Source organism: Sapajus apella, unplaced genomic scaffold (assembly GCF_009761245.1).
Source record: "Sapajus apella isolate SASKATOON/1434 unplaced genomic scaffold, GSC_monkey_1.0 scaffold61, whole genome shotgun sequence".
NCBI classification, from domain to species: domain Eukaryota; kingdom Metazoa; phylum Chordata; class Mammalia; order Primates; family Cebidae; genus Sapajus; species Sapajus apella.
This window is the reverse complement of record NW_022437001.1, coordinates 3,484,449-3,499,576: the sequence shown is the minus strand read 5'-3', so window position 1 is coordinate 3,499,576 and position 15,128 is coordinate 3,484,449. Positions and strand designations below refer to the sequence as shown.

At 33.0% G+C, this 15,128-nt stretch overlaps 1 protein-coding gene across 1 annotated transcript in view; it reads right to left on the bottom strand.

The window, feature by feature from the left end:
* Window positions 1-15,128, bottom strand: part of IQCM (IQ motif containing M) — a 414,386-nt gene that overhangs the window by 237,679 nt on the left and 161,579 nt on the right. The window contains 1 exon segment of the mRNA XM_032246433.1: window positions 13,642-13,700. Within this exon segment, the coding sequence (XP_032102324.1) occupies window positions 13,642-13,700 (59 nt within the window).

The following is a 15,128-nucleotide window of genomic DNA, read 5'->3' as shown; positions in this document are numbered from 1 at the left end:
ATTTTTACAGATGTTTATAGCCACTAAAGAGTCCCCATAAAACTCTTAGAAAATCCTCATGAAAATAAAAAAGTGAGTCATTAAAGGCAAGATACTAAACAAATTTTCATTATAGAAGAGACCACTCCACTTACTCTCGTGCCACTTCCTACTAATGTCACTCTGAGAGAAAAAACAGGGCCGACTGGCTACCTCTGACTTTTTTCATTTGACGTTTGACAAATCTATGTTCAAAGCTTCAAATCAAATAGTTTTCAGAGAGAGAAGAAATCATTATGCATGATTACATGTGAGAAAAGATACAATAAGTTAATTAGTAAGTTAATCATGTCCGAACATTACACCCTGAGCTTGGCAAACATTTGAACAGGGAATTTCCTTTCAACTGCTAATGCTTATACGATAATATATATTAAATACTAAATCAGTTTTAGAGTTTGGTTCAGATATTGCTACTAATTAGTTTTGGCTGATATTGAAGTATTTTGTATGCTCCATTTATAAAAGCACTGTTTGCCCATCTGTTCATAGGTTGAAAGTGATTAAGGATACTTATTTTGGCTGTTATAAAAGCCAAATACTTTTTAAGCTGCAAATATGTGACAAAACCAGATCAGGCTGCCAAGTTCAGAAATATATTAAAAGAGATCTGTGACCCTCCCTCCCCCAATTCCTCTTCCAACCTGCATTATTGAAAAGTAAATATCACCACTTTCCTGATTAGACTAGCATGCTTGTTTTGCCCAAAAGCTTTGCAATTTAGTTATAATTTACACAATTTACTCTGATTTGGATATTCTGCTACCAAGCTGTGTCAAGTGCTTTCGTTTCCTGTACGTGCAGCCTTGAAGTAGAAACGTGATACTCTTGTGCCTTCAATGTGGAATTTGAAAGTAACTTGGGTAATGAGTGAAACAAGTTTGTGGCCTACGTTAATCCCCTAAGTGATTTCTGTTAACTTTGAAAACAATGCATTAAATTCAACATGGGTGACGTAGATTTTTAAGGGGAGGGATGTAATACATGCTCATGAAATTCATATTTTGTCTCATTATTATTTTACTATTCCATTTCCAAATGTTCCCAAGGTTTTAGTACTTCATGCTAGTAAAACCTGTTCACTTCAAAAATCAGAGCAGCATTCCTGGGACTTTCTAAAATAAGATGCACTCTTCCTGAAGTGGAAGATAATGTCACTTTAATTCAGGAAAAATTTTAAATAGTTTAATTACCTAAAGGAGATGTAATTCTTGGGTGCTTTCTGCTCTCTTTTTACACCCCTATCATTCCTCAAAATGGTACTCCATGCCAACCCCCAAAAAACAAGTGCCCTCCTATTTTTGGCTGTATCTAGGTCCAGAGCAATCTGTTTACCTAGATCATATTAAAGGATGGAGATTGATATTGCATTTAAAATCTCTAAGAGAATTTGAATTTCTGAGTAGGATACCTTTTACCACCTATATAGATTCCTAGTTAGAACATTTCAGGTAGTAAAATGCTTAAGACACTCAAAATGGGAGAAGAGAATCAGGCATGGGTGCAGGAGGCAGAAGACATTTTCCAGGCCCATGATACCATGTCTAAGGAAAGAGAGGTCTTACTGTTATTACTGCTACTGCTGCTGCTTGGTTTGAATTTTCAAAAAGATTTTTCTCAAAACAAAATACTTTTTAAATTCCAAATTCAGTTCAAAAAACACAATTATTTCTTTCCTCCTGGCATAGATAAATATTCTGCAGAAGCACTACTTGTGAATTAAGTTGAAATTCTCATTTCATATAATGGAAAAGCAAAACCAGAAAAAATATTGTTTTTATTCAAATGTAATCAATTCTGTTTTTTCTTTCTTTCCAACTTTTATTTTAGGTTCGGTGGTATATGTACAGGTTTTTTATATGGGTAAATTTTGTGTTATGGAGTTCTGAAGTACAGATTATCACTCAAGTAATAAGCACAGTACCAGAAATTAGTTTTTGGACCCTCACCATCCTCCCACCCTCCTCCCTGAAGTAGGCCCTGGTGTGTATTGTTCTCTTCTTTCTGTCCATGTGTACTCAATATTTAGCTTGATTTGCTTGTTTATTATTATTTCAGTAGCTTTAAGGGTACAAGTGGTTTTTGGTTACATGGATGAATTGTATAGTGGTGAAGCCCAGGATTTCAATGCACCTATCACCCAAGTGGTATTTGTTTTTTTGTTCTTGGATTAATTTGTTTAGGATAATGGCCTCCAGCTGCATCTATATTGCTGCAAAGAATAGGATTTTTTATGACTGCATAGTATTCAGTATTATATGGCATACATGCATCACATTTTCTTTATCTAGTCCACTATTGATGAACATTTAGGTTGTTCCCATGTCTTTGCTACCATGAATAGCATTGCCATGAACATACATGTTCATGTGTCTTCATGCAGAACAATTTATATTCCTTTGGGTATATATACGTAATGGGATTGCTAGGCTAAATGATAGTTTGTTTTAAGTTCTCTGAGAAATCTCCAAACTGCTTGCCACAGTGGCTGAACTAATTTACATTCCCACCAGCAGCGTATGAGTCTTCCCTTTTCTCCACAACCTCACCAGCATCTTCTATTTTTTGACTTTTTAATAGTGCTCATTCTTACTGATGTGTGATGGTATCTCACTATGCATTTGGTTTGCATTTCTGCAATGATTAGCAACATGAAGCATTTTTTATATGCTTGTTACCCACATGTATGTCTTGTTTTGGGGAAAGTGTCCGTTCATGTCCTTTTCCCATTTTTTAATGGGGTTGTTTTTTGCTTCTTAAGTTCCTTATAGGTTCTGGATATTAGACCTTTGTCAGGTGCATAGTTTGCAAACATTTTCTCCCATTCTGTCAGTTGTCTGTTTACTCTGTTGATAATTTCTTTTGCATGCAGAGCTCTTTAGTTTAATTAGAATTCATTTGTCAATTTTTGTTTTTGCAGCAATTGCATTTGGAGTCTTAGTCATGAAATCTTTGCCAGGGCTGATGTTCAAAATGGTATTTCCTAGGTTTTCTTCTAGAATGTTTTATTCTTTTAGGTTTCACATTTAAGTCTTTAATCCATCTTGTATATAATGAAAGGAAGGATCCAGTTTTAATCTCCTGCAAATGGCTAGTCAATTATCCCCACACCATTTATTGAATAGGAAATCCTTTCCCCATTGCTTGCTATTGTAGGCTTATCAGATGCTTTTAGGTGTGCGGTTTTATTTCTGAATTTTCTAACCTGTTCCATTGGTCTATGTGTCTGTTTTTGTACCAGTATCTTGCTGTTTTGGTTACTGTAGCCTTATAGTACAGTTTGAAGCTAGGTAGTGTGATGCCTCTAGCTTTATTCATTTTGCTTAGGATTTCTTTGGCTATTTGGGCTCCTTTCTTTGTTCCATATGAATTTTAGAAGAGTTTTTTTCTAATTCTCTGAAAAATGATATTGGTAGTTTGATAGGACTAGCATTAAATATGTAAATTGCTTTGGGCAGTATGGCCATTTTAACAATACTGATTCTTCCTATAAATGAACATGTTTTTCCATTTGTTTGGGTTATCTTTTATTTCTTACAGCAGTGTTTCGTAATTCTCATTGGAGAGATTTTTCACCTCCCTGGTTAGCTGCATTCATAGGTATTTCATTCTTTTGGTGGCTATTGTGAACAGGATTGTGTTCCTGATTAGGTTGTCAGCTTGGAAATTGTTAAATAGAAATACTATTGACTTTTGTTCATTGGTTTTGCATTCTAAAACTATGCTGAAGTTTATCAGATCACAGAATCTTTAAGCAGAGACTATGAGGTTTTCTAGGTAGAGACTCATATCGTCTGTGAAGAGAGATAGTTTGACCTCACTATTTGGATACCTTTTCATATCTTTCTCTTGCCTGATTGCTCTAAGACTTCCAGATTCTGATTTTTTAAATCAAATTAATATATAACACACTTTTAGGGAACTCTCTAACTTAAACATGTCTGAAACTCCATTTTATTGTACCTACATACCTGTAGGATTCTGAAAAATATTACCATTGAAGTCAACTGAAATAACTAGGGTGTTCATGCCAAAGATGTAATGGGGCTGATTTTTCAGTGTCACAGTGACCAAACTTGTCAATTTTTATCTAGGAAACAGGGAACATGGTGAACTGTTCTGCTCTTCCTCCCAATATACTTATTTATTCCTCTTGGAGATACTTCTGCTCCCAACCCAAACTTCAGTCAGTCATAGAGAAGAGCTAACTCTACCCCTTTCCATCTATCTCTCTCACCTCTGCTCAAAAAGGATGAAAGATAAGATTCCTTATCCATAGAATAGGGACTTCAGCTTATAGGGCTCCAGAAAATAAAGAATGTCCACAATTAAGGTAATTCTAAAAACGATTTCTGATAGGATACTCAATGTTTTATTCCCAACCACATATATATCAGGGACTACCATTACCAAAAGACTGGGGAGACCCTCAAGCCGGAACACACAGAGTGATGGTCAGGCAACCATTGGCAAAGTCTATTAGAGAAGCAGAACTGTGGAAAGTCTGAAAATAACCTGGATAAGAGAGAGAGATTGGATTCTTTGGCCCCCTTCCCCATGTTTTTGCCTTTCTATCACCCTCTTAATATGTCCCTCAATTAAAAAGCAATTGCAAATCTGATTTTCCCTGCCTGAGACTTCATTCATTCTCATATCACTATTAGGTAAGATTAGCATGCATTAGAGAAGAGAGCTTATGTGTGTTCTTTCTCTCTATTGTGCTTCTCCTCCTTGGACAATTTTTTTATTATTACTTGCAGGAGTCATACATACACCTTCCTCTTGAGCTAGGCCCAGTTGTCCTCTTTCCCAGTTACTAATTTCCTATAATCAGTTTCCTTACTCTCTGCTACACCTTTCAGCAGAAACTAGTGGAATTATTTGTGTCCCATACTTACAAGTGAGAAGTACACTCTTGACTTCTCTAGAGACAAAGACATTTCTGTTCCAGGAGAAAGCAGAAGGCCCCATTCAGCCTATAGATGAAACCAATATGCTCTCAGGTTTACCAGAGAGCCCAGCCATCAGTAATCAGTTATTTTGTGTCCTCTTTGTTCTGCCTATTAGGAGCAGTTGTTTTTGTTTGTTTGTTTGTTTGTTTTTTTCATCCAATTAGGCTAGGCTAGATTGGGAAACCAGTGATGCTGACATTCTGATTCCTCATGACTAATGCCAGTGCTGGACTCTGGACACATTAAGAGGCCTGGGTTACCAGCAGTTCACTGTCTGACCCTGCTCCTCCTTCAGCATACAGCTCTCTTGGGCAGAACCTTTGCACAAGAGGAAATTGCTTGCCTTAAATTTGATTATCTTTATTTTTGCCTCGTACCTCTGAGATGTAATCCTAAAGAAAACAGTCCTAGAAGACTTAAGGTGCAGCTAAATAACACTTGACTTGGAGGTATATGAGGGAGTTTGGAGATGGAAGCATTTGCAGGAGATGCAGTCTCTAGTAGCTACTTTTGAAGACTTCCTTTCCCAAGATTATGACACTGAGATATCATCAAAGTGATTAACTATAGCTCTATTAACTAGCTAATCATAGCAGAAAGCAACTAAGTCATCCTAGGAATTGACAGAGCCAGGAAAGTAAGTACTGGACACAGTTAAGTATATTCTCTAGTTTGGTACTCAAAGTGCGGTCTGAGCACCAGCAGATCAGTATCACCTGAGAGTTTATTTGAAATGCAGTATTTCAGGCCGTTTTGATTCTACTATGCTCAAAAAGAATAACTATCAGACTAAAAATGAAAGAACAAATACTGATAGGAAAGAACTGAAATGCAAGTCACAAAAGATTGCATAAATAAAACTGAGACTTCTTTTAATTAAATTTTCTGCGCTCAGGTGAATAATTTTCTTTAGACATCTGCTGATCTGCTATCTTTGAGAAACTGCAGAATAAAAGTGAAGTGAGAATTCTGGAAAATGGCAAATGTCCTTACTTTAAAAAAGAAAAGAATAAAGTATTATAAACACTAGAACACTAAATTAAATCTCAGAATCTATCAGTTATCAATTGGATGTTGGGTGAGGACTTAAAGAATGAAGCAGTGGTGCCAAGAGCTAGAATGTACACAAAAAGAATAAGTCATGCCATTCTAAATTCATTTTTTAATTTTAATTTTATAACTATTTTTTTCTTACTATATTGCTAGCCCAGGAAATAATTTTTGATATGTCTGAATTTCAGGAAGGCAATTTTCAAGGTTCTCATAAAATCTTTGTAAACAAGGTAGGGATAGGCTGATTGGGTGGTCTTGGGTGATGGGAGGAACTGCATCATTACTAACCGAGATAAAGAATACAGTAGAGAAGAATAGGAAAGCTAACACATAATTATTTCAATTCTGAAAAGTTGTTATGGATATTCCAGTGAAGCAGTCAGGAAGCAGTCTCTTAATTTCTAGCTTGATATAATAACTACATGGATGGAAGAGAAAGAAAATTCATTACAAAGCAGAGAAAAGATATTAAATGGGTGATTCAATAATTGAACAAATATCTGTTTATTTACATATTTATTTTCTTAACTTGTGTAAGGTGATGTTCTAATGCTGAGGATACCCTGTTGAATAAAACACACAAAAAAATTTTCCTGTCCTCATTGCACTTGTATTCCAGTAGAACAGATCAAAAGTAATCAGAGTAAGCAAGTAAATAGTAGAGTATATTAGAAAAAAATATTTTCTATGGTAAAAAATAAAGTAGCATTTGGTTGTTGGGGAATCCTGGCAGGGATGGAATATGCAATTCTAAATAGTGTGTCATAGCAGGTGGAGGGGTTACTGAAAAGATGACCTGTAGTAATTATCTGAGGAAAATATGACAAGAAGCTAAGTTAAAATGTAATAAAACTACTTGTAAAGTACTACAATTCATATGTGTGTGTGTGATTACACAATAATTTCACTATGATCTTACAGATGTTAGATGTCTTACTTCCCTCATTTTAGTTATTACGCTATTTTATAATGATCTCCAAGTCTATCTTCTTTCTATACCCAGAATCCCTGAAAGTTACTACTTTTCTTTGTATAATAGATGAAGAGAGAAAGGAAGAGGTAGAGAAAGAAAAGGAAGGAAGGAGAAAAGGAGAATATATTGATAACACATTAGAATATCTGAAAAGTTCTCGGGGTTTGTCTTTTTTACAGAATTCAAATCAATATAAGTTATTGTCCTTGGGAAGTTGTCCCCCAAAGCTGACATGATGGGTTTTGATCTACAGGGTCTAGGGTTGCATTCCACTTTACACTATGCTACTAAAATTTCATTTGAAATGCTGTGTTCTTTCCTAAGCATCATATTTTAATGGGGATTTCCTTTAGTACAGAGAGCATCTGTTTCTTTCCTCTGTCTAGCACCTCCTATTTCTTTGGAGAATTGTACTTCCCCACTCCAGCCATGTGACTCTCCCATGATTTGTCTTGGGCTGGTCATGTCTTCCAAGGTGGGGAGTCAGCCAAAATATTTGTGTGTGTGTTTATGTGAGGGGCAGAAGAGGGGCGAGGTTTTATGAGGGGTTGTTTTTTGTTTTGTATTTTTTGTGGTAATATAACACCACCATTTTGGTAAGAACAAGAAGTGAATTAGATATGTGGGAGCTAGCCATTTTCCTTGCCACATAGAGAAAAATTCTATAGAAGGAGATATTTAAGCCAAGCAGAGATCAAAAAATGAAAGAAAAGACAATGCATCCTGAAGACATTACTTGAATCCTTCAGTCATGTGAGCCTAAGATGCTAAACCAATGCAAATAATAGACAGCCACCACATTCTGTACCATTGCAATTCCTATTTAGATGGGTCAGTCAAGTCCCATTTTTGTTCAAGATAGTTTGAACTACCAACCAATGAAGATGTTATAGACCATTTATATATATATATATATATATATATATATATATATATATATATGTGTGTGTGTATATATATATACACATACATACATACATATATATGTATATAATATGTATACTATTTAAATATATATATTCAGTTGAAATAGGCTGAGGGGTTAATCAGAAAAGAACAAGTTGGTAAGGAGGGGTGACTTCTAGAAGAGCAGTGGATACCAGTTCAAAAGATACAGGTATTAAGTTTAAATTAGACAAATTCCTGAAAATCAGAGCAGTTCTTTGAATTAAATGGGATGCCACTGGAATGGAGGTATTATGAATCCCTAGAGCTTGCAAGTAGAGTCTATGTGTGTACAGTGTTATAGAGGAGATTTGTACTTTGGAAAGTGGGTTTTCAATAGAAAGCCTTTAAGTTTCCTCAAACTCTCCAAGTCCATCATTCTCCAAAGACAGAACACACAAGTGGAGGTGTCGCCTGATAAATGTTATTCACCATATATTTATTTTCAAATAATGCTTAGGATAGGCACTGACCCAGAAGAAACCATTGACAAAAAATGTCTAATGATAAGCAGGATAACTTTCCATTCATAGGTAAGAAAATTTCAGAAGAGACCAAAGAAAAGTTTTTAGGTGGGAAATTGTAAAGATTGTTTTGTGATAAAATAAGAAGACTTGATCTCTTTCAGGAAAAAAAATGATGATAAACAAAGAGAATACAGTAATTTCCAACATAAAAAGGAAATATTCAAGAACCTACATAAATATCTGGACTCTGAAATGTGAATTTTATACTTAGATATGACAATTGATATACTGTATGCAACTATATCAAAAAAGAAAATATTTATAATTAGTAATTCAATTTGCCTTTCAGAAAGATATTAGTATCAAAACTTCTTACCCTTTTAGTTCCAGTATGCTATGAAATAGGAAGAAGGAAGAATACAACTTTTCCTCATCCACATATTTACATGAGCTAAAATAATACATGAAATTCTTTTTAAAAATAAGGAAAACTCAAAAGTTCAAAAATAGTATACTTTACTTCATAGATGGTAAATGTAAATGTCAACATTTATATCAAGAATTGAAGCAAATTAAATACTAAAAGGATGAAAGGGTGATGACCAGCCTCTGAAATTATTATAATCAGAAATTTAACATTATGGGTCAACAATAGAATATTTTTTCTCTATGAATTAAAGACCCATCAATTTAGATTCTATACCTGGAAATCAGTCAAACTTTTTTAAAAACAATTATAAGCTTTAGCAGTTCAACAAAAGGAAAATTTATCGCTGAGGTCATATTGATCTACACAAGATTAACAGCTCACTGCAATTTAAAAAATCAAGAGTGTTTTATTCATGAAATGTGATAGGTTATCTTAAGGAAAATGTAGACTTTTGTAATATGTTTAGAGATACTAAACAAATTCAAGTGAACCTCAAGGAACATTATAAAGTATTTTTTCTCACAGAAAATAAAAGAACAATGTCATCACAATAGTACAATGAATTATAATCTGTACAGCTTCTGGTTCACAGTGTTTGCTTAGATATTGAGAATGAACTCTCAATGCATTATTTCCCTTTAAGTAATAATATAAACTGCTTTTCATGCTTTATATTAAAGATACTATATAAAAAATGGAAAATATATATTAGGCATAAAGAAGGAGATGAAAAAGATGATGTCAGGAAAAGATGAGATCCCACTGCAATGCAAAATAATCTTTACCTTTATAAAAATAAAAAATAAATGTGTATACTATCTTTCATGTACACATTACATTTATTTAAACTAAAAATTAAGAACAACATCTATTTAAATATAATTCTGTCTGTTTTAAAGGCATTAAATTTAAAAAATAGATATTTTATTTTTTAAAACTCAGAAAAATGTTCCTTTGGCAATTCTGACTGAACTAAGATTTGTTGGCTTTCTTTGAAATGTTTAACATAAACTTCTCCTTTAAAAATTGTTTTAGAAATTTTCAACCATATTTTAATCTTATGAATTTCTAACAATTTTCAGAAACTTATGGAGTTCTAACAATTTGAAAATGTATCATTTAAATTAAAATACTGGGGATGTAGAAAAATACAGATATTAAGCAATTTTGTTTTATAAGGTTTCATCTATGAAAATAATTTACTATAAATGTTGGACATAGGTGTATATGAAATGAATATTTATACAGCAGAATTGTAAAATGATGGCAAAAAGATAAACATTTTTTTCATAAAAATACACAAATATATTTAACAACCCCCAAATTAAATCAAGTATCTATATCCACTATGCAATCTTTTTAACCCGGTAAATACATTCTAAAAGTGTAAAATTTTAGTATTACAGCTATTTCTTTAATAATGCTGCTAAGGGAAAATGTTATATATACTTGTACATATATTTGTACAAAGAAATATACCCAAGCACGATAGCACCATCTTTTCCTCCCTTTCTGAATATTGAAATGTTTACAGTTAAAGAAAACAGGAAGATGAACAGCAACAATGACAAATGAATGTGAAATTTCCTTTTAGGTTTGTGATCATTGAAGATTAGGAGAGAAATAACTAGGACTCTGAGTTACCCACCACTATTTATCCATATAAGCCAACTAAGAATAAGAGTGGCTGTTCACGTTAGCAGTAATTCCAGACCAAGCACTGCTGCAGCATTTTTAGTTTCCTTAACTTCCCCACTCCCACATTTTAACAGCCAAGTGACTGCCTCCTTTAAAAAAAATACTGCTGAGTGGGTACATAAACCAGTCCTATTTGCCAACTGTAAAGGGTTCCCGCAAAGCTTGTGGGTATGTGTAAATTAATTCCATCATCTTTTTTTTCTATAACTAAGAAGAGACAGAGGAAAACAGACTCTCTTATATTTACTGTAGCCTGGCAATAGTAATATATGTGTGACATATTTTTACCCTTGAAACGCAAAAGTACTTTAGAAATTGGCCAGTACTTTATTGAAGTTGACTTATGACTGATGGAAGGTTATAATATACTCTGCCTCATGCAGGCTCTAAGGAAACCTCTAGCTGAAAAATATATGGGAAATTCCTCTGTAACAAGAAAAGTTCTTTAGGCAAAGCTATAAATCCAGCATGTGAATTCCAAAGTTTCATGCAATTTTTATGATAGAAATGGTACGATTTCAAATAAAGAAGAGAATCTTAATATTCATTTACTTAAATATTTTCAATTAAGTGTATTTGTGTATTTTATACAGACATATAAAATCTCACATACATATACACAGTTTTATATTGTTCACTACTTTGCTTTATTTTTACATTTAATTTCACTCTTTTATATTTTTCTCTCTCCATGATTCTATTCTAGTAATACTTTTTAAATCACTAGAGCCACTCAAGTTTAATAATTTATTAAGTATAGCTTCTTTTTCTTATTAAGTATAGTTTCAATTTACCTCTCTTAAGTAATCATCAGAAAGTCTACTAAAATTTAAGATACAAATGGTATAAAAGGAGCATACCTGATTAAGAATATCACTATGCTGTGAGGGGACAGATTCTAGTCACAGTTCTGATTTTTACTTTCAGGACCTTAAAGAAGTCACTAAATCTTTTTTATCCCAGTTTTCCTAATTGGAAAACGGAGGAGTGAATCAAGTGATGTCCAGAATTCCATCAGCCAACAATCTTTAAAATATTTAAGGCATCCATGAAAAACTTACAGAGGGTAAACTGTACAGAAAAATGTTTCGAGTTCAGATTATCTGGCTGGCTCAAGCCAAATAACTATAATAACCACTCATATGGAAGGCTGCCCAATTCTTTATCATTGAAATGGCGGGAGTAATTTTAACTTATTAACATCTTATAAGGAAAAAATACTTTCCAATCAAATTAACCAGGTAAAGAATATTTCCGGGAAAAGGACTTACGTAAGAACACAAACTGCTTTAAATGCCATCAAATATTTTCAAAATAATTTACATGGAACAGTTATAATTTATTTGCTTTAAAAGAATTCTCTCTGTGAGAAGGTTTTTGAGAACAAATTCAATTTCTTTAGTAGACACGGTCATTCAGATTTTCTACTTCTTGTGTCAGTTTTGGTATGCTATCTTTTTTCAAAAAATTAGACTACTTCCTCTTAGTTAAATGCAATTGGCATGAAGTTATTTACATATTATTTTATCATTGTAATCTCTGTAGGATATATAATGATTTATCTTTCATTCTCGATGTTGGTAATTTGTGTTTTATCTCCCTTTTTTAAAAAACTGGTCTCACTAAGAACACACAAATTTTATTAATCTTTCCAAAGATTTATGTGCTTTGTTAATTTGGTTTATTGTATCCCTAATTTCTATTTTATTGCCTACTGTTCTTATCTTTTTAATACCTGTTACATGTGCCCTTAAAAATAATATATATTCTACATTATTGGATGTAGTCTTTTATAACTGTCATTTATGTCAAATGAATTAATGGTTTGTTCAAATCTGCTGTATGTAGAATTTTCATTTGATTCTTTCTTACAGCTTTTATTTCTGTACTGGGAATCTTCTGTGTTATAATGAACACCTTTTGAAGTTTTGAACATTTATATTAACTGCTTTAAAGCCCTTATATGCTAATTCCAACATCCATAGAAAGAAAAAAACTTTATTTATTATTTTTCTTTCATTTATTTATTTATTCATTTTTTTAACTTTCTACCCTGATCTAAATCTGTCTACATATCTTCTTTAAGGCCAATAAATCCTTTTCTTTCTATGTAAACAGGTGAAGCAATTGAAAACTATGCAAGCTGTTACTTTCAGATGCACTTTCTCGAAGTCTTTTCTACACATGCACAGCTCAGGGGTCAGCCCATAATTTTAGAAGAGTTTGTACACAGAATTAGGACTCCTCTCTCTGTGTGGTTTTCTCCTTTTATAAAATTTCTTAATCAATTTTTAGTCATTTTGACAGTACTAAACTCTGTCTGTCTTCTGACATTTCACACCATTAACACCTAGGTTTTCTGCCTAAGGTCTCACTATTTCACACTGCATGATGTGGGAAAAGCTATATAAATGGGGATCTTACCTATTGCAGTTCCTTTCAGGAAGGAAATAGTTTCCCTCCAGTTTCTGTCTACATGCCATCACTCTCCAGTGCCTTCAAATATTTGTGTGTTTTTTTAGTTTACAATCATTTATCATTAACAAATGAACGTATTCCCCGTGAATAAGAAAACACAAGCATGAAAGTTGCCCTTTTTAGAAACTTCACTGTTAATTTTTCACAATTGCTTTATTCAATCTCACCCTCTAATCTGTCTCAGAAAATCAACGTTTTTCAAAACAGTTTATCAACAAATTTGGTATATAAAGTAGCAAAGCAATCTAAGTGTTCTTAATAGACTCATTGAAATGCATGATTAACCATAGTGAATTGTGGTATGTAGTTTCTAATAAACAAAAAATTAACTAAAACATATACAGCGTTGTTAACACTGCTTTCTCCTAAATACTACAAAGTAAAACTTCAGCTGGGTCTACTGATTACTAAGACACTCAAAAAAAAGTATTCTTCTTCTCCTTTCCTCAGTCAAATTAAAAGGCAACATTGAAAAACAGATATTAAAAACTTGAGCTTAAAACAACCTATACTTCTTTAAACCTATATATAAAACTCAGAAATTACATTGATAACATCAAAAATGACTGCATTAATTTACACTTTTCCATTATATAAAATATATACCTGGGTTGTGATTGTGGTTCTGGCTTGATAGGTTGTTGCTCCTTTTTAATAAAGGTTTTCTATAATAAGGAAAAGAAGAGTTGACATAGTAGAAAAACAATGTCATCACCTATAAAATTTTAATTCCATTGATGTTCTGTTACATTATCAAAGGAAGAATTATTATAAGATATATTATAAATCTACACATTTTATATACATTTGTTAGTATACACAGAGGAGTATGACTGTTGAATCTCCTTCAGAATCTTTTAGCACCCAGTAATACAGGTCCTACTAGTTATTTCAACGAGCAAATATCCTTACAACTCTATTACAGATGAGAATTTTACTTATTTATTTATTTACTCACTGTCTTACAAAAGAGATTTAAGATGGCTTTTAATAAATATAGTACACATGAAAAAGGGAAATAAAATCCAATGAAGGGGAAAATATGGGTAGAAAAACACAGCCAAAAGTGTTCTGATATTTCTTGATATTTGAGATTTACCTCTCAAATTCCTATTGAAATGTTATGGACTGAACTGTGCTTCCCCTAAATCCATTTGTCAAAGTCCTAACCCCCAATGTTACTGTATTTGAAGATAAGGTTTTTAATGAAGTTGTATTTTTCTTTCAGCACTTTGAAAATGCTATCCTACTCCCTCCTGGCCCCAGAAACCTGTTGTCAGACTTGTCAGAGCTTTTTAATGTTATTTGCTTTTTTTTCTTTTACTGATTTTAGGATCATTTATTTATTCTTGACCTGTAAGGCTGATTATTATATGCCTTGAGGTAGTCTTATTTAGGTTGAATGTGCTTGGTATTCTTTGACCTTCTCGTACCTGGATATTAGTATCTTTCTCTAAATTTGGAAAGTTCTCAGTTATTATTTCTTTAAGTAAACATTCTACGCTGATCCATCTCTGTCTACATGTCTTCTTTAAGGCCAATAACTCTTAGATTTGCCCCTTTGAGGCTATTTACTAGATGTGGTATGTGTACTTCATTCTATTTTTTATTTTTTCTCTTCTATGTGCTTTGAAACAGCTTGTCTTTGAGTTCATCAATTATTTGTTCTGTTTGAGCAATTCTGCAGTTGAAAGACTCTGATGCATTCTTCAGTTGTCAATTGAATTTTTCAGCTCTAGAATTTCTGCTTGATTTAAAAAAAGTATTTTAATCTCTTTGTTAAATTTATTTGATAGAATTCTAAATTTCTTCTATGTGTTATCTTGAAGTTCATTAAGCATCCTCAAGACAGCTATTTTGAATTTCTGTCTAAAAGGTCACATATCTTCATCACTCCAGGATTGATCATTGGTGCCTTATTTTGTCAGTTTTCTGAGGTTATGTTTTCCTGGATATTCTTGGTGCTTGTGGATGTACACTGATGTCTGAGCACTGACAAACTAGGTATTTATTTCAATCTTTGTGGTTTGGGCTTGTTTGTATTCATAATTCTTGAGAGGGCCTTCCAGTAGATTAAAAGGAACTGAGTGTTG